Source organism: Rana temporaria, chromosome 3 (genome assembly GCF_905171775.1).
Source record: "Rana temporaria chromosome 3, aRanTem1.1, whole genome shotgun sequence".
NCBI lineage: Eukaryota > Metazoa > Chordata > Amphibia > Anura > Ranidae > Rana > Rana temporaria.
The window spans coordinates 180798051-180817852 of NC_053491.1; the positions used below are offsets into that span (position 1 = coordinate 180798051).

The 19802-nt window shown below is 45.0% G+C and overlaps 1 protein-coding gene across 2 annotated transcripts in view; it reads right to left on the bottom strand.

Annotated features, from left to right (window-relative positions):
• The window catches only part of RPAP3 (RNA polymerase II associated protein 3), an 81944-nt gene that overhangs the window by 42414 nt on the left and 19728 nt on the right, over nucleotides 1–19802 (bottom strand). For both annotated transcript variants that reach the window (XM_040343915.1, XM_040343916.1), the window contains exons 7-11: nucleotides 10878–10948; nucleotides 10074–10208; nucleotides 5985–6112; nucleotides 3831–3952; nucleotides 1405–1475 (exon numbers count right to left, since the gene is read on the bottom strand). In XM_040343915.1, the coding sequence (XP_040199849.1) occupies nucleotides 1405–1475; nucleotides 3831–3952; nucleotides 5985–6112; nucleotides 10074–10208; nucleotides 10878–10948 (527 nt within the window). The remainder of the gene's footprint in view (nucleotides 1–1404; nucleotides 1476–3830; nucleotides 3953–5984; nucleotides 6113–10073; nucleotides 10209–10877; nucleotides 10949–19802) is intronic.

A 19802-nucleotide genomic window follows, 5' to 3' on the forward strand; every position in this document is an offset into this window, starting at 1 on the left:
AAATCTGATGAAACACTGGCAGGGCAGATCCTAGGATCACTGGCGCCCGGGTGCAGAAATATTTCTGGCGCCCCCACATGGGCGTTGTTATTTTACTAACTCCTCCCCTTTACAAATGTTTCTATGGCAATAACTAAACCACAGAGATGCTCCCCCAACAAAGTCTTCATTAACCTGGGATCCTTACATGATCTCTTAACAATAAACAAAATACAGGAAGAGAAGCAGAGTACTTTATTGGGACCTGGAGGGGGGCTTCTGTGATGGACACAGAAAGGGCTTCTGTTAGATGTTCGGCGCCCCCACCTCTGCAGGCGCCTGGGTGCAATGCACCCTGCCTAGGATCGGCCCTGAACACTGGTGCCTCAAACACGGCCAAAGACCCGCCTCAGGTGAGGACCGCGCTGGATCCCTGGACAGGCAAGTGCCCCTTTACTAAAAGTCAGTATTTATAGCTGCAGATTTTATATTTTTAGTTTCTAGGGTGAAGAACGTCTTTAAGTTATTAAAGATGCAAACTTTTGGGACAGTCCGCAAAAGGGGATCTACGGTGTTCCGAAAGGAAAGCTTGGATCTTTAACACCAGTTGGCCAATAAATTAAAGGTATCACTTAAAGCAGAGTTCCACCCATAAATGGAACTTCTGCTTTTCCAGTTCCTTCCCCCCTCCGTGTCACATTTGGCACCTTTCAGGGGGGAGCAGAAACCTGTATAATACAGGTATTTGCTCCCACTTCCGGTGATAGATCTGCAGCGATCTATGCCATGTCCGGGCCCTCCTCTAACCCCCCTCTAACACAGGTCCCAGAAGACAGCAAGGACCAGTGAGGATGCGCATGCACAGTAGGGAACCATGCTGTGAAGTCACAAGGCTTCACTTTATGATTCCCTTACTGAAGATGGCGGCGCCTCCACCCGGGAGCTGAGGGATGGGTCGGCTTCAGCTGAAGACATTGAGGGCGCCCTGGACAGGTAAGTGTCCATATTTTCAAAGTCAGCAACTTTAACTACAAACGTTTCCATTGATCAATAACCAAGACATGTAATACTGCTATGTTTACATGTATGACAGTAAAAGTTCAGTCTGAAGTTATTATTTTATTTTTGCTTTTCAACCATGTTAGAGTCGCATTTCATATTTTTTTATTAAAGCGGCAATCCTCAGGTTTATTTCTGGATTGGAATATTTTCCTTTAAAAATGTACCACCTGGCCAATAATGACATTTAATCTATTAACACTAGAGTTACAAAATATCAAAATAATCAGTCAGATGACAAATGGAAGACTATTGCAAAGATCAAGCATTTGAATCTGGGATGTAAGAACAACACAAACAAAATATACTGAAACTTCAATAGCATGCCGCTCACCCAAATAACAGCTTTTTAATCAACATACTTGCCTGAGATATTTTTGCCAGTTCTGATGCTGCTTGCTTGTTACCAGGCTCCAGTTTTAAAACCGTTTCAAAATCTAGAAAAGTCAACATATTAAAACATTTCCATTTTTTTTAATGAAATATCGATAAGTCTTACCAAAAAAACATACATTGGCAAGACAATTACAACTACTAGAAGCAAACAATGTATTATCTGAGAGGAAAAACAAACACAAATCACAGTTGGCTTCCACAAAAAAACAACCTCAGCCAAAGAGTACGGATCCCTTAAAGCAGGGGTGGCCAACCAGTGGCCTGGGGGCCACATGTGGCCCGCGGAGCCCTCTGATGTGGCCCGCGACCTCCTGCTCTGTAATGGTGGGTTGGCAAGCCCAGATCGCAGGTTGCCGACCTGCCACACCACAGCATCATGTTGTAAATGAAGCTGGTGGTAGAGGAAGAAAGCGGCCGAGTCCCATAAGCCGATGCTTCCTCTACAGCGCCAGTACCCTTTCGTCTGGGCGGATCGGAGGGCCATAGCGTAGCCGTGACCTGTCATCTGCCCGCTCTGCTCATTGTGGCCCTCGACTGGTTACCATGTTGCTTAAGTGGCCCTTGCTCTTCAAAAGGTTGGGCACCCCTGCCCCCCTGCCTTAAAGGGTAACTTCATTTTTGCTTAAGAAAAAAACATTCCCCTCTCTGGGTGATCAATGTACATTGCAAAGATTTAAAAAAAAAACTTTGTTGCTAGTACCATTTGTTATTGTGAAAAAATAGCCGTTTGTGTGTCCATGTGCAAAGTGAATGTGAGTGATTTTATAATTATCCATCAGCTGCTGCAGCTGCAGGGTTGTAATGAAGAAAGTATCAGGATCTGCATCTCTTTAGTTGTTTTTTTTCTTTGGGGGTATCTCACTAAAAATTTTATTTTTGTTGCAAGGGATTCCCAAAATCTTAGTGCAGACTTCTGGGAAAATCAAGAGAAAAATAGGTAGCCCCCTGGAAGTCGCACATGTAAGATGTCCTAGAGAGGTTGAATGGAGTGGCAACCTCAGCCTGGACTCCGACCAGGCCAAGCCCCCAATGTGTTTCACTCCACCCCCTGGAGCTTAGTCATGGTTCCCCATGACTAAGCTTCAGGGGTAGAGTAAAAAGTGTTGGAGGCGTGGCCTGGTCAGAGTCCAGGCTGAGGTTGCCACTCCATTCACCTCTTTAGGAAATCTTAGATGTGTGACTTCTGGGGGCTACCCATTTTTCTCTTGAATTCTTGCAGGAAGTGGGAGCAAATACCTGTATTAGACAGGTATCTGGTCGCCCTGAAAGGTGCCAAATGTGACACCCGAGGGGGGAGGAACCGGAAAAGCAGAAGTTCCATTTTTGGGTGGAACTCGGCTTTAAAGCGGGGGTTCACCCTAAAAACTATTTTCTAACATTACATTGAGCTCACTCTTGACATTGACAGTATGCCGATTTTTTTATTTTTTTTGCTGTACATACCTCGTATAGCGATTTTCTTACCCGGCTTCCAGGTAGTGAATCCCGCTGGAGTGGGCGTTCCTATGCAGCAGTTAGTGATTGACGTGATGACAAAAACTGCCCCCTCCCCCCGTCGCATAAGGAGCGTCACGAGTTGCCGAAAGAAGCCGAACTACGAGTCAGCGCTATACGGCGCCTGCACACCGACGTTCGGCTCCTTTCGGCAACTCGTGGCGCTCCTTATGCGACGCATAGTTTTTGTCATCACGTCAATCACTAACTGCTGCATAGGAACGCCCACTCCCGGAGGATTCACTACCCGGAAGCCAGGTAAGAAAATAGCTATACGAGGTATGTACAGCAAAAAAAAAAAAAAATCGGCATACTGTTAATGTCGAGAGTGAGCTCAATGTAATGTTAGAAAATTGTTTTTAGGGTGAACCCCCCGCTTTAAGTGATACCTTTAATTTATTGGCCAACTGGTGTTAAAGATACAAGCTTTCGGAACCCTTTAGTCCCAAAAGTTTGCATCTTTAATAACCTAAAAGACGTTCTTCACCCTAGAAACAAAACATATTAAATCCCCAGGGGGCTCCATCCCCTGTCAGCACTCTAACAGCAGCTGTGAATGTACCGTTTACATAACCCCTCTCCATTGAGCCCGAGTGGCACAAGTGCCATTTCCAGGTCACATTCTGGAAAAATTGATGAGCCAATCACACAAAAAGAAAATGAAATACCTGGGGGGCATTCTGTACACCATCTGTGTACAGAACACTTCCAGGTAGCCATATTGTATTGTATTGTACACAAAACGACAGCGCTACAGATTGAAAAGGAGTTACCTTCCTAAAATAACCAGTTCAAACCAATTAGCCGATTCTGGTATTAGAGGGATGTTATCTATGAAAGTATATGACTAGACCTATGAACAGATCAAGTATCTAAATGCCAGTCATTTTTTTATTAGTCACCTTCTTTTGCTTCCTTCAGCTTTCGTAGCATTACTCTTGCAGTCCCTCTTCTGGCATAAGCTTTCCCGTAAGTTGTATCCAGAGCTAAGGCTTGTGTGCAGTCTTCCTCTGCTTCCATGTATCTGAAATAACACCCGAGACACTGTTTTATTGCAACTTGTAGAAGAATATTTTGAAAAACACTGCAAAGCAGTAGCAATATATATTTTACCAAAATAATTTGTCAGCTAACTTGCTATGGCAGACATTTTTAGCACAAAATGGAAAACCGATATTGATTCACAGTCAACTTTGCTATGACCTTTGTTTGTATTAACAGATACTTAAATGTCACACCATTCACACAAAGATCTCCAAAGGGATTTCTTGGAAATTCTTGGAAAAGCTCAGCGATTGCTTAGTGGAGTAAAATGACCTTGACCTTGGAAGATACTAATGAGATTGCCGCACACATATACACATAAATGACTGACCTTTCAAACAATTCTTTGTTTACTGTAAACCAAAATCCACACAGCAATAACCAATCATGCTTTATTTTCTGACTTTGCTTTCTTTGTTCATGTAGTATGAGCACAAGCTATATAGAAAGCTCCCGATCTTTTATTTTCAGAATAAATTATCCCGTAAATTACATTTTATTGCGTATAGTGCATATTACTAATGTTGGTTGGTGGGTTGTTTGCAAAAAAAAAAAAAAAAAAATTCTGGTTATAACCAATTCAATTTAAAACTAGAAATATAGCCAAAACTATTTGGGCTGTGCTTCTCCTATAGATCACAGGAGTGCAGTTTGTTCTGCACTCCTGTGACCTGTTTCCAGCCAACAGGCTAAAGCCCACTGTTGTCCGATGTCACTCAGCCAGTCCAGGCTCAGGAAAGATCCTGACTTTAAAGTAAGGACCCGCCCACATGCATGATCGACAGCTGGCTCAGCCTCTCAGCAAGCCACTGAGAGTCTGAGCCAGCCGCTCCTGCCACCTCCACGGCATTAAGGCAGAGCAGAGTGCTGATAGTCACCAGCTCTCTGCAGGCTGAAGACCTAGAGCCGAGTGATCAGCGGTGTTTGATCGCTCAGTTCTTGGTCTTAGAGGCGACGGGGGACAGCTGCGATTGGTGCTGTAGTGCTACCCCCCGCCCTCTAGACATGCTTTCTCCCCCTGTTGGGCAGGCTCGATAAAGGGGGCCGAGCCCCTGAAACATGTTGCTGCTCACCCCCCCTCTGTACTGTGTGAACATGCATAGAGATCGGTCAGATAAGCAGCTGATATCACCATCATCTGGTGGGCCCTGTGCTTAGTCCTGAGCATACTGATTACATTGATACTTTTGTTCTATCTTGCCATGTTGACACATCATCTCTCTGCATATGAACCTACTATACTATAGTCTACCTCCCTGTAAGTAATACGATGGTTTACAAATAAAGGGGTTTATTTACTAAAGGTAAATCCACTTTGCACTACAAGTACACTAAAAGTGCACTTGGAAGTGCAGTCGCTGTAGATCTGAGGGGGACATGCAAGGGAAATAAAAAACAGCATTTTTGCTTGTACATGATTGGATTATAAAACCAGCAGAGCTTCCCCCGATTTAGATCTTCCCCTCACAGCGACTGAACTTACAAGTGCACTTGCAGTGCACAGTGGATTTACATTTAGTAAAGTGTTACAAGTTTTTAATCCTTGCTACTCCTTTGCATACTGGCTGAATCACCCACTGATCTGTTGGAGGAGCTGCAAAGTTGTTTTTTACTTCTGAAGTTTCATTCTCTTGCTGACACAAGTGAAGTGAGCTGTTGTACTCAACGCCAGAAACCATATTTTATTGCTAAGTGAGTATGATTTTTTTTTTCTTTTTAAAGTCATACTTCTCTTTTAAGGCCAACTCAAAATAGGCTATTCTGTTTTAGAGGGAATAGAGTAGGCTTCTTTCCCATATTGCTTGTTAAAAGATAAATGACACTGCTGGGTGGTATAAACCTGAGCAATGCTCGTCACATGAACAGCAGAGAAGGATGATAACTCCATTGTGTTTCTGGAGACCTTTAACATTACTGCTTAGTATCTAACCATGCTGTAGCCTATTCAATACAGAATAACAAGTGGGAGTGGAGTAGTTTCTCCACTCTAGTTGTTAATATACAATACTTACTTTTGGATTTTCAGATAGGCCATGGCTCGATTTGCTGGTAGTAGTGCATTTGTACTGTCTGCGGTAATTCCTTGAGTATAACATTCAATAGCAGCCTCATATTTTCCTTCTTTAAAGTAAGCATTGCCCTGTAATATTTCAAACAGCATTTTATTTAGCATGAACAGAACAAGCATCCAACAAAAAAGATAAATTATTTGTATAAAATAAAAACCATCCCGACCCATTTGAAGCACACAGATTGTTATTGGTGCAATTTCTTTATGGTGGTTTTAAAAGGTGTTTTACCTTAAAGTGATAATAAAGTCTCCTTTTTTATTAAAAGAAAATAAAAAACATGTTATATTATAATTACCTGCTCTGTGCAGTGGTTTTTCAGAGCAGCCCTGATCCTCCTCTTCTCAGGCCCCACACCAGCGCTCCTGGCTACTCCCTCCTGCCCCCATAGCAACCGGAGCTGAGCCACTGCTCTGTGTGTCAATTCAGACACAGAGCTGTGGCTCGGCCCCGCCCCCTCTGTCTCCTGATTGGCTCACTGGCTGTGATCTTCTGTAGGTTGTGACCTCTAGTTCACTGATTGTCGATTTGAAGGTGGATTTCCAGCCTCTGAAGTTTTCAGGCTTGTCATTAAACTTAGTTCAACGTGTATAGTTGAGCTCTTTAGCAAACTGTGACATGTCTGTGTTTTTACACTTTGGATGCACAGCTGAATGCGTGACTTTCGGAGGTATAGTGGTGCAAAGGGACTTATTCCTGACACGCGATCACAGTTGACTACTATGTTGGTCGCAGCTATGGAGCAGCATACTTGATGGGATGTACATGGACTAGCCCCATGGTGAGGTATATTGCCTATTATCTGCATACCAGTGAAGTTTGCCATGGTGCAAATGCCTGGTGTACTGAGGAATGAGTAGTCAGATTGCCTTGAGAGGTGTTAGGTGCAGTGTTCTGACCTTGGTTGAGGGATACAGCTGCTGTGACTGGGAACTGAGGTTTTAGGAGAGCTGAGAGGAATATTATGCATATGATGCAATTGAGTAACTGGTGCTGTTACCTCCGTCACTTTTGCCAATAGCTTTCTCTAAAGCCTTTAATATTGCCATTTCTGCAGCATGATCACATTGTTTGTCCAAAGCATCCCTCTGTTTTCTTGCATGCCCCTTCTGCTTCCCCCTCTGCTTCCATCTGTGATTTCTTGCATGCAGCTTCCGCTTCCCCCTCTGCTTCCATCTGTGATTTCTTGCATGCAGCTTCCGCTTCCCCCTCTGCTTCCATCTGTGATTTCTTGCATGCAGCTTCTGCTTCCCCCTCTGCTTCCATCTGTGATTTCTTGCATGCAGCTTCTGCTTCCCCCTCTGCTTCCATCTGTGATTTCTTGCATGCAGCTTCTGCTTCCCCCTCTTCTTCCATCTGTGATTTCTTGCATGCAGCTTCTGCTTCCCCCTCTGCTTCCATCTGTGATTTCTTGCATGCAGCTTCTGCTTCCCCCTCTGCTTCCATCTGTGATTTCTTGCATGCAGCTTCTGCTTCCCCCTCTGCTTCCATCTGTGATTTCTTGCATGCAGCTTCTGCTTCCCCCTCTTCTTCCATCTGTGATTTCTTGCATGCAGCTTCTGCTTCCCCCTCTGCTTCCATCTGTGATTTCTTGCATGCAGCTTCTGCTTCCCCCTCTGCTTCCATCTGTGATTTCTTGCATGCAGCTTCTGCTTCCCCCTCTTCTTCCATCTGTGATTTCTTGCATGCAGCTTCTGCTTCCCCCTCGGCTTCCATCTGTGATTTCTTGCATGCAGCTTCTGCTTCCCCCTCGGCTTCCATCTGTGATTTCTTGCATGCAGCTTCTGCTTCCCCCTCGGCTTCCATCTGTGATTTCTTGCATACAGCTTCTGCTTCCCCCTCTGCTTCCATCTATAATACTTGCATGCCGATTCTGCTTCCCCCTCTCCTTTTATCTGAGCGTTCTTGCATGCAGCTTCTGCAGAGCAAGACTGGATGTGCTACACACTTCCTGTGTACTAGAACAACATTATTTTGGATGTATGTAGAATGGCCAGTGTCTTAAACTAGTTAAGTAAAACCTTAAACCCAAATGAAAAACAAAAATGTTTTCTGTAGCGGCTTAAAAATGGAGTTGGGCTTTAAATTTGGTAGTTAAGTGCATCTAACACTACCCTTTCTACAAGTTGACAATGCTGCTGTCCAAGGGTGTCTCAGTTGCTCCTCTATCCAGAGTGGAGTCACTCTAAGGAAGTGTGTTACTGTTATGCCACGTACACACGATCAGTTCGTCTGATGAAAACGGACCGCTGGATTTTTTCATCAGATATCCGATGAAACTGACTTTCATCAGTACACACCATCGGTTAAAAATCAGATCGTGTCCAACGCGGTGGCGTAAAACACAACGACGCGCTGAGAAAAATGAAGTTCAATGCTTCCGAGCATGCGTCGACTTGATTCTGAGCATGCATGGATTTTTGACCGATGGATTTCCCCACAGACGATTGTTTTTTTCTATCGTTTTTTTAACCATAAGAAAAATGTAAAACAGGTTCTATTTTTTTTCACCGATGGGAAAAAAAACGATGGTGCCCACACACGATCGGACCGTTTTCATCAGACGAACCAATCGTGTGTACAGGGCATTAGGATTCTCTGTGAAAATACAGAAAAAAAAAACTGCTAATCTCTAATCACACTTACAAACTCTGTGAACACACACGTGTCTTCAATATCTGGGTTAGTTTGAATGATCTAATTTTTTTCCTGCTTTTGATTTCTTATTAGTTGTTGGTTTTAGGAATGTTTCTCCTTTACCACTCAATGTATCTGACAACTTGAGGGTTCTCTCTTCTTTTATCTGCCACAATTTTTGTAAAGATAATCGAGTAGAGAAGATACATGTCACATATGAAATGCCCTAAATTAGGAACTGTTTAAGGTGACCTATAGCCACCAATAAAATTCTAACCTGCCCTGGACTCATTTAAGTGGTCCCAAAGCTGTTTTTTTGTATTCAAATAACATACATATCTATACTTACTTGCTCGGTGCAATGTTTCTCCACAGAGAAGTCCCAATCCTCTTCTACTGTCCCCCGCCAGCGGGATCCGCTGAGTTCATATACATCGCTGGATCAGGCTCAGGTAAGAAAAAAAAAAGGGGGGGGGGGGGCTGCAGCACAGAATGTTTTTTCACCTTAATGCATAGAATGCATTAAGGTAAAAAACCTTAAAGGTTTGTAAAGGTTGTTCTTTCAAAATAACAAACATGTTATACTTGCCTCCTCTGTACAAGGGTTTTGCACAGAGCATCCCTGATCCTCCTCTTCTGGGGTCCCCCAGCGGTGCTCCTGCCTCCTCCTATTCTCGAGTGCCCCCATGGAGAGCCACTTTCCATGGGGGCACTTGTGCTGGCACACTCCCGAGTCCTGCTAATGCGTCTATTGACACAGACAGCAGGACTTGGCCCCGCCCCCCATGAGGAGCCAATGGCTCCTGCTGCTATCAATCTATCCAATGAGGACCCAAGACAGCGGCTGGAGCTGCTGTGCTCATCCCCGTTGCTGGAACAATTAGGTTCAGGTAAGTAAAGGGAGGGGGAGCTGCTGCACTACAGAAGGTTTTTCACCCTAATGCATAAAGGTGAAAAACCTTGAGGGTTTACAACCCATTTAAGGCTTTAGAACCACTTTAATTTGATCAACTACAGTGAGGCATTACACACACACACTACATAAACCACATTATAAACCACATTTGTTTTACAATGTTGACCAAACTATGGAAATTTACATACAACGGGTTATTTATGAAAGGCAAATCCACTTTGCACTACAAGTGCACTTGGAAGTGCAGTCGCTGTAGATCTGAGGGGGACATGATTGGATGATATAATCAGCAGAGCTTCACCTTATTTCAGATCTTTCCCTCAGATTTACAGCGACTGCACTTCCAAGTGCACTTGTAGTGCAAAGTTGATTTGTCTTTAGTAAATAACCCCCACAGTACTCCAGAATCAAATAATAGCTCTAGGTTGCTTCACTTCTACAATAAGTAAGAGGTCTGTAAAGCAAGAGAAAACAAATACCAAGTCTTTCTGCACAATTGCTTGTTGCTTCAGCTTCTGGGCTTCTATGGCTTTTTTATCTTCTTCTGATAAAACAATTTCATTTTCTTTTACTTCTTCCTTTTGCTCTTGAGTAATACCAGATGCCTGTAATTCCTAAAATTAAAATAGGTTACGTTTAAATATGTGATCAGCTTTCTTTTACTTCAGAGGCTCAGAAGATGACATTATCGTATCCTAAGAATGTACGTGATCCAAAGTGAGTGAAAGATACATAGCTATACTCAACATTGACCAGCCCAATGTCAGTTCTGGGTTTGTTTCATTGCATTTGCCTGCAGCAGTAGCCAACATACATTTGCCTAGGTGCCTAACCACTCACAATTTATTCACTCAACTTCCATTAATATATAAAATATTAGTTTCAGGAAAACAATATTAGGAAAGGCTGCAAGCTACAAAAAAAGGCCCCCCTAGAGACCATACCATGGAATGCAATGGTACAGACCTTTTTTGCCACTTCGGTGCTGTTTGGTTTGTTTTCAAAGCTCTGGATAACTTGGCCCTATATGAAGAATACATTCCTAAACACAATAATTTAAATGCATGATCCCTTAAAGCAGTTGTAAACCTTACCTAAATCAACATGGATTTTCTAGGGTCAAATGGTTATTACTATCCGGGATGTAGTGAAGGCAAAATGCTCTCTGAATGCATCAATGAAATACTGCATGTGTTATGATTTATTGAATTGGTCCTTATATGTTTTTTTATTATATTACAACTATAGTATATCATTCCCCAGAATAAACAATTTAGACTTACACAGTTAATTTTTCTAAGTTCATTCGTTGCCTCAAAGTTATTTGAATCAAGCTCCAGGACTTTTTCATAATCTGTGAAATAAAATAATTAACTTAGTATAAAAGACCTCATCATTTAAAGATGTTTAACTAACAAACAAAGGTTAATATCCTGTATATATTAATTGCAGAGGGTCATATAAAAGAGTTTCAGCGGTAAAGGACTACTAGCAAACAATAATAATAATAATAAACAGATATGTTGCACATCAAATAAAGGAAAAAGTGTAAAAGGTTACTAATAGGGTATTTAACTTGTGTAAATGGCAGCTGATACCATGTGGTCATCAAATTACTTAAAGTGGATGTAAACTCTTCATACACCCATTGAAGTGAAGAGCCTGAGATGATACACAGGGATGAAACAAATCTCCTTACAGGTTTATATCTATACGGCTGTCCTCACATTTATATACCGTTTAGAAAGTTCAGATGTGTTTGGAGATTTTTCTCTTCCTGGTTAACACAGTGTGATGTGTGGGCATACAGCCAAGATAGCTAACATTGCTGATTGGAGGAAAGGCACCCACCCCCTCTCATCATAGGCAAAGACTCTCAGGCCGCGTACACACGGTCGGTCAAAACCAATGAAAACTGACTGAAGGACCTTTTCATCGGACCAAACCGATCGTGTGTGGGCCCCATCGGTCAGTTATGCTTCGGTCAAAAAATGTAGAACTTGCTTTAAAATTGAACCGATGGACGCCTAGCCGATAGGTCAAAACCGACGGTTAGGGTCAAAAGTGTCCGAAGTGGGAGAATGGTTTCCGTTTCCGGGGGGAGTGGCTTGAGCATGGAGGAGTGAGGCGGCGTGTGAGGAGCTCCTAGCGGGATCACCGCATGCACCCGACAGAAGATCGACCGACAGTAAGCACTGGAAACAAGCAGAGCCTTCACCTCAGAGCGCCGATCCCAGTGTCAGTGACGTGCGGCCGCACGCTGTTTCGCCGCGCTGCAGCCGACGAACGCAAGCCAGCGGAGTTGAGTGGCGGGGAGCGGAGTAAGACAGAGCGTCTACTGCAGAGTGCCTGCTCTTGTACTTACTCTGGTGAGCAGGCTCTGTAGCGGCTCTGTGGCGGCGTACGGGGGGGCCGGTGCTGAAGAGCGGAGCGTCTACATCAGACAAGCGGGTCAGTACTGGCACATGTCGCGCCGTGGAAGGAGACCCGGAAGGAGTTCACGAGCATCAAGCACCCCAGCACACTCCTACATTACCCGCTATCTCAGGGCTCAGACGGACGCGACGCTGCAGTCACTGGAGGACACCAGGGAAAGAAGCAGCAGCACGAAAGACCCCTCAGGGATGGCTGTTGCAGGAAATGCTGTGAAAGGTAGACGGGACTCTATAATTGAGGTAATTTCTGCTGCACCAGCGGTATCTTCTATGCTGTATAAAGGTATGCCTAAGGGGGGAGATCCCCCCACTGAAGTTGTGGTAAACAGGATGGGGGAGGGGACGACAAGCCTGGAGAATAGTAACATGGTCCCACAAACCCAGGAGAATAAGGTACAAGAGACTATATCAGATATGGAGCAGCTTAGAGCACTTATCCAGGCGCTCCCCACAAAGGAGGATATACAGACTCTAACTAAAACTATTATAAATACACTAAGAGAGGAGATAGAAGAAGTGCGCGCAGGAGTGGAAAGGGGCAAACAGAAAATAACAAATTTAGAAGTGCAAAACAGTAAACTAGAGCACAGACTATTGAATATGGAAGAAAAGCTCATGAGACAGCACCAACAGATGGCTGCGTTACAGCTACACAGTGAGGAGGCTGAGGATAGAAGCAGACGAAATAATGTCCGCATTAAGGGGGTTCCTGAGAACTTGGAAGGCCCGGCCCTGAGAGAGGCTGCCACGACCATATTCAATGTAATTTTGAATAGACCTGCCGATACACCAATTGAACTGGATCGGGTTCATAAAGTCCCTACTTTTCGCCTTCCCGCCCAAGGGGGCCCTAGAGATGTGGTCTGTAGAGTACACTTCTTCAGGGTAAAGGAAGACATTATGCGGGCGGCCTGGAAGGAGGGAGTGGTAAAATGGGAGGGTGGGGACATTCAGGTTTATCCAGATCTTTGCAGGCTTACAAAATGGAGAAGACGCTTGCTAAAACCTCTCTTGGATTATATCCGCCTTAAAGAAGCCACGTATCGATGGGGATATCCTTTGGCAGTAATTATAAAAAAAGAAGGGCAGAACTTTAGCTTAAGGTCCCCTGCACAACTACAAGAATTATTCCGGTTTCTGGGTGCTGAGCCCATAGAAGTGCCGAACTGGCTAGAGTCACCCATAATGATGGACAGATATTAAACTGACAAAGGGGACGTTTGTTATCTAGGAAATATAAGAACAGAGCTCCCATAGAGTAAGAAGAAGAAAATGGACAGTTTTTTTTTTTTTTTTTTTGGCATCTCATCCCTACATGGGTCTCATATAGGTGTATGGGGAGAGGGCCCGGACTTGAATGCCTCTCGTCTCGGGGGTTTTTCTCTCTTTTTTGTTTTTTTTTCTCCCCGTGTGTTTTTCTTTTTTTGGAGGAGGAGTGGAGTGATGGGTTAAATATACACTGAATGATATATAAAATAAGGGGGCTGTGTTAGAAGTGTATAGGCAAAGAATATGTATAATATATATAAGCTATACAAAGGCTGGCAAAACGAATGGCGCATATACTTGCATATATTGCATATATTCCTATTTTTTTTCTTTTTTTGGTTTCTTGTTGTCGGCATGAGGTATCTGATATATGGAGGTTATATATATCATGGACCGATATAAGGAGGTTATGCATATTATGTACCATATATATAATGGAGTGACAGAGGGGTAGGAATAAATGTCTGTATGAGAGAGATAGGATTGCTCCACCCCTCCACCCCTTTTTTTTTTTTTATATTTTTTTTTTCTCCAGCTGAGGGGAAGGGAGGGAGTAGAGGGAAGGAGGAGGGTGGAAGGAGGATGGAAGGGAAAGGGAGAGGGAGAATAAAATTGCAGATACATTTCCCTATTTGGGGAGAATAGGTAGAAGAATAAAACGCCCTCTTGGAGGCCCAATAAAAGGGTGGGGGGAAGGGGGGGGCAAGAGGTGTTTCTTCTTTGTAGTGGGGTGGGAGTTGTGGGGGGGGGGGTGTGGCTAGTATTTTTTTTTTTTTTTTTTTTTTTAGGGGGGATGGATCCCTGATATTTTAGGGAGGGTAAAAAGGGGGGGCATAAGGGTTATTAAGGAGGGGAGGGGTAAATAGTAAAGATGGGGTCACAAATAATGGGCACATATAGTAAAGTCGTCACAGACATTAAAACTGACTGCAATCGTGGTCACAATAATAAGTGGGGTGTACTCCCACCCTTTTTTTTTTTTTTTTTTTTTTAGGGGTATGATAATTTTATCACTTTATACACGATTACACGAATATGGAAGTGTGGTTACTGGGGAAATAGAAATATTAGGTGGGGAATAAGGGGGGGAGGGAAAGGGCCAAGGGGGGCAAGAGTAGGGTGGGAAATGGAAATAAAAACTCAAAAAGATTAGCTATCAGGGGCTGGTAAACAAAATTCACCTTCTCTCTTTTTTTTTTTTTTAAGCACACCCCCGATATATGTTTAAGAGGTTTAAGAAAAGAAAATAGGGCTTGTATATTGAACAGTTGAATGGATTATTGAATAATTGTATAATGTATGTAGATGTTGGGGAGATGCGCATAGAAGTTTGTATGTATAAGAAGGAGGACGCAGATACGCCAGAAGTCTCCCCTTACCCTAAATATGCTAAAGAAGGAAGTCTGTTTTTTTTTTCTCTTTTTTGGTGATATGTAGAAGTGTAGTGGGTTGCTATTGGGGTCCGGGTACGGTCGGGAGGGGTGAGGTACAATTTTGTGGGGGTGAGGGGAGGGGAGGGGAGGAATGGAGGAAAGATAGCATTTTTTTTTTTTTTTCTTGTTTGTTTTTTTTTTTTTCCCCTCAGGAATCTCCCTCCATCCCTCCCTTCTCTCTCCCTCTTCTTTTTTTTTTTTTTTTTTTTGGTGTCCAAAAGATTGGGAGATATCTCCCAGTGGAGCTATCTCCAAGGGAGAACGCCTGGAATAAGGGGGTGATTCTGAAGCGGAGGTGAAGGGATATAGGACAAAGTTAACACTAGGGCAATGTGAAATGACTAATGGGGTGCATGTGGGATAACGCAGGGGAGCTCTGGACTCGCCATCCTCGCTCTCTTCTGCACATACATTCTCCCCACTAAAAACGCTTCTCCTCCAATTGGAGGTGAACCGGAAGCGTTAAATAAAGGGATAGGGATTTTTTCTCTGGTCCCTTTTTTTCTTTTTTTCTTTTTTTTTTGTTGTCTGTCTCTCTCCCCCTTTTCTCCCCCTTGCACCGTAGTTTTATTTTTTTACTACTGGACCCCTTTGTGAGGTATACCAGATTAGAAAGGCGATAAAATGGACATAATAAATTTTACATCATATAACGTCAAGGGCCTGAACAGCCCAGAAAAACGTACTAAATTAATGGCAGAACTCAGTAGAATCAAAGCTCAAGTAATCTTTTTACAAGAGACACATTTCAGAAGAGATAAAATGCCAAAACTAGGCAATCAAAGATATCCGACAGTGTACCATGGTGCCTCTCAAACATCCAAAGCGAATGGGGTGGCAATTATGCTCTCAAAACAAATGAATTGGAAAGAATCAAATGTAATTACGGACGACGTAGGAAGGATGTTAATAGTGATAGGAGAATTAGGGAATCACAAAGTTACTCTGGTGAATTTGTATTTACCCAATGAGGATCCTATACCTACACTGGAAAAATACTTGGAAGTGGTACAACAAAACAAGGAAGGATTTCTAATTTTGGGAGGCGACCTAAATATAGCGCTGGACCCAGCAATAGACGTGTCAAAGGGGGTATCTCATATATCTAATACAAAACTACGTAAAGCAAGGCGTCTACTGAAAGATACACAGATAATAGATAGCTGGAGGATAATGCATGCCTATGACAAAGATTATAGTTTCTTTTCCGCAAAGCATAAGACATACACAAGGTTAGACTATATTTTTTTAGACCAGAACATTCTCTCTAGGCTACGAGATGCAAAAATAGGATCTTTCACAATATCTGACCACGCGCCAACCAATTGTAGTATAGAATGGGGTGAGAGAGGCCCACGAGAATGGAACTGGAGGGTAAATGAGACACTCTTAAAAGATCCGGAATATGAGAAACAGATAGCCCAGGAACTTGATAATTTCTTCTCTACTAACGATCTGGATGAAACACTGCCTATGAGTCTATGGGAGACACATAAATGCTATTTGAGAGGAGTGCTTATATCATTGGGGGCACACAGAAAACGTACTCAGAATGCTAAACTCGATAGTTTGCTGGGGGAAATCCAATCGCTGGAAACGGCACACAAGAAACTACAGTCGCACCAGATAGGAGAGAAATTGGCGGGATTGCGGGAAAAACTAAATCTTATGTTAACGGATAAAGCAAAAGCTACATTGAATAGGTGTAAAAGAACTTATTATGAATATGGGAATAAACCCAGCAGACTATTGGCAAATGCACTCAGAGACACGAGAGCCCGTAACCAGATCGAGAAGATTAAAACACAGGGGAATGGGATGGTGAGCTCTACACAACAAATAGCGGAAGCATTTAGAGAGTATTACTCAAACCTATATAGTTTAGAAAAGCAGTGTCTAAGACCAGACCTTTTGGAAAGAGAAGAAGCTATCAAGGAATACTTAGTGTCCTCAGAAATGCCAAGGATACCCAAAGAAAGTGCAGAGAAGATAGACGGCCCGATTACAGTAGAAGAATTTATGGGAGCGCTGGGCGCCCTAAAAGCGGGAAAGGCGCCAGGTCCCGACGGATATACACTGCGATATTATAAGATCTTCGCGGAAAAACTGGCACCTAGGTACATAGCGGCATTTAACTCGATCCGCGATGGTCAGAGGATGCCGGCAGAAACCCTGCTGGCTGAGATTGTAGTGATCCCCAAGGAAGGGAAAGACCCTGCCCAGTGCTCCAGCTATCGGCCAATATCTTTGTTGGATGTTGATTTAAAGATTCTAGCAAAGATTTTGGCCGATAGAATACTAACATATATCCCGTCATTGATACATCCTGATCAAGTGGGGTTTACCCCAGGCAGAGAGGGCAGAGAAAACACTCAAAGGGTAATAAGTACAATATACCTCGCCCAACAACGCCAGAAGCCTGCAGTCCTGATATCCGCGGATGCAGAAAAAGCGTTCGATAGGGTGGAATGGGGGTATTTAAAAGCAATGTTATCACATATTGGTTTGGGAAAGGGGGTACAGAATTGGGTCACAAGCCTATACTCCTGCCCATCGGCAAGAGTCAGAGTAAATGGGAAAAAATCAGACCCCTTCCCTATTCATAATGGTACCCGGCAGGGTTGCCCGCTATCCCCAATCATATTTGTACTTTCGTTGGAGCCTTTCTTAAGAACTATGGGCCAAATCCTCAGCCAGGCGGCGTAACTTAACTTTCAGCAGTTAAGTTACACTGACTTAAAGTTTTTACCTAAGTGCCTGATCCTCAAAGCACTTACGTAAAAATTTCAAGCAGTGTAAGTTAAGTGCCGCCGTCGTAAGGCGTTCCTCCTCTCCGGGGGGCGTTTACAATTTAAATGAGGCGCGCTCCCGCGCCGGCCGTACTGCGCATGCGCGTGACGTCATTTTCCCGACGTGCATCGCGCGAACGTAATTGACGCCGGGCGGCTTTGTGGATTGCGACGGGACACTAAAGTTACGACGGGTGAAAAAAAGACGCGCCGGGAAAACAAATAATTTTAAAAAAAAATGACAGCGTCGCTCGGCATGCATTCCTGAGGGAGAACTCCATGCCAATTTTCAATGAAAAAAACGGCATGGGTTCCCCCTCAGGAGCATACCAGGCCCTTAGGTCTGGTATGGGTTGTAAGGAGACCCCCCTCCGCCGCAAAATTGACGTAGGGGGTCCCCCTACAATCCATACCAGACCCGTATCCAAAGCACGCTACCCGGCCAGCCAGGAAGGGAGTGGGGACGAGCGAGCGCCCCCCCCCCCCTCCTGCGCCGTGCCAGGCCGCATGCCCTCAACATGGGGGGGTTGGGTGCTCTGGGGCAGGGGGGCGCACTGCGGGCCCCCCCACCCCAGAGCACCCTGTCCCCATGTTGATGAGGACAGGACCTCTTCCCGACAACCCTTGCCATTGGTTGTCGGGGTCTGCGGGCGGAGGCTTATCGGAATCTGGGAGTCCCCTTTAATAAGGGGGCCCCCAGATACCGGCCCCCCACCCTAAGTGAATGGATATGGGGTACATCGTACCCCTATCCATTCACCTGTAGGCAAAAAGTAAAAGTTAATAAACACACAACACAAGGCTTTTTGAAATATTTTATTATTCTGCTCCGGACGCCCCCCCTGTCTTCGTTATTAGCTCAATTACCAGGGGGGGCTTCTTCTTCCACTCTCCGGGGGTCTTCTCCGCTCTCCGGGGGTGTTCCGCTCTCCGGGGGGGGCTTCTCCGGACTCCGGGGGGCTTCTTCCATCTTCTCCCCTCTTCCGCTCTTGACTCGGCGAACCCCGGTTCTTCTGCAGCTCTCCGGTGCCTTCTTCTTCAGCGCTGGCTGCCTGCTATGTTTGTGTGTTAGCTCGATTTCAAACAGGCAGCCGGCGCGGTCTTCTGTGACGTCAGGGTCTTCTGGTCTTCTGTTCTTCCTATGTTGCCTCGTCGCCTGTTGTCGCTGTAATGATGGAAGCGCGCCTTGCATCACATTTATATAGGCATCGCCGTCCCATCATGCTCCGGTAGGTACCCACGTGGTGGGTGCCTACCCACGTGCACCCACCACGTGGGTACCTACCGGAGCATGATGGGACGGTGATGCCTATATAAATGTGATGCAAGGCGCGCTTCCATCATTACAGCGACAACAGGCGACGAGGCAACATAGGAAGAACAGAAGACCAGAAGACCCTGGCGTCACAGAAGACCGCGCCGGCTGCCTGTTTGAAATCGAGCTAACACACAAACATAGCAGGCAGCCAGCGCTGAAGAAGAAGGCACCGGAGAGCTGCAGAAGAACCGGGGTTCGCCGAGTCAAGAGCGGAAGAGGGGAGAAGATGGAAGAAGCCCCCCGGAGTCCGGAGAAGCCCCCCCCGGAGAGCGGAACACCCCCGGAGAGCGGAGAAGACCCCCGGAGAGTGGAAGAAGAAGCCCCCCCTGGTAATTGAGCTAATAACGAAGACAGGGGGGGCGTCCGGAGCAGAATAATAAAATATTTCAAAAAGCCTTGTGTTGTGTGTTTATTAACTTTTACTTTTTGCCTACAGGTGAATGGATAGGGGTACGATGTACCCCATATCCATTCACTTAGGGTGGGGGGCCGGTATCTGGGGGCCCCCTTATTAAAGGGGACTCCCAGATTCCGATAAGCCTCCGCCCGCAGACCCCGACAACCAATGGCAAGGGTTGTCGGGAAGAGGTCCTGTCCTCATCAACATGGGGACAGGGTGCTCTGGGGTGGGGGGGCCCGCAGTGCGCCCCCCTGCCCCAGAGCACCCAACCCCCCCATGTTGAGGGCATGCGGCCTGGCACGGCTCAGGAGGGGGGGGGGCGCTCGCTCGTCCCCACTCCCTTCCTGGCTGGCCGGGTAGCGTGCTTTGGATACGGGTCTGGTATGGATTGTAGGGGGACCCCCTACGTCAATTTTGCGGCGGAGGGGGGTCTCCTTACAACCCATAACAGACCTAAGGGCCTGGTATGCTCCTGAGGGGGAACCCATGCCGTTTTTTTCATTGAAAATTGGCATGGAGTTCTCCCTCGGGAATGCATACCAAATGCCGTCGCTTGAATGGGCC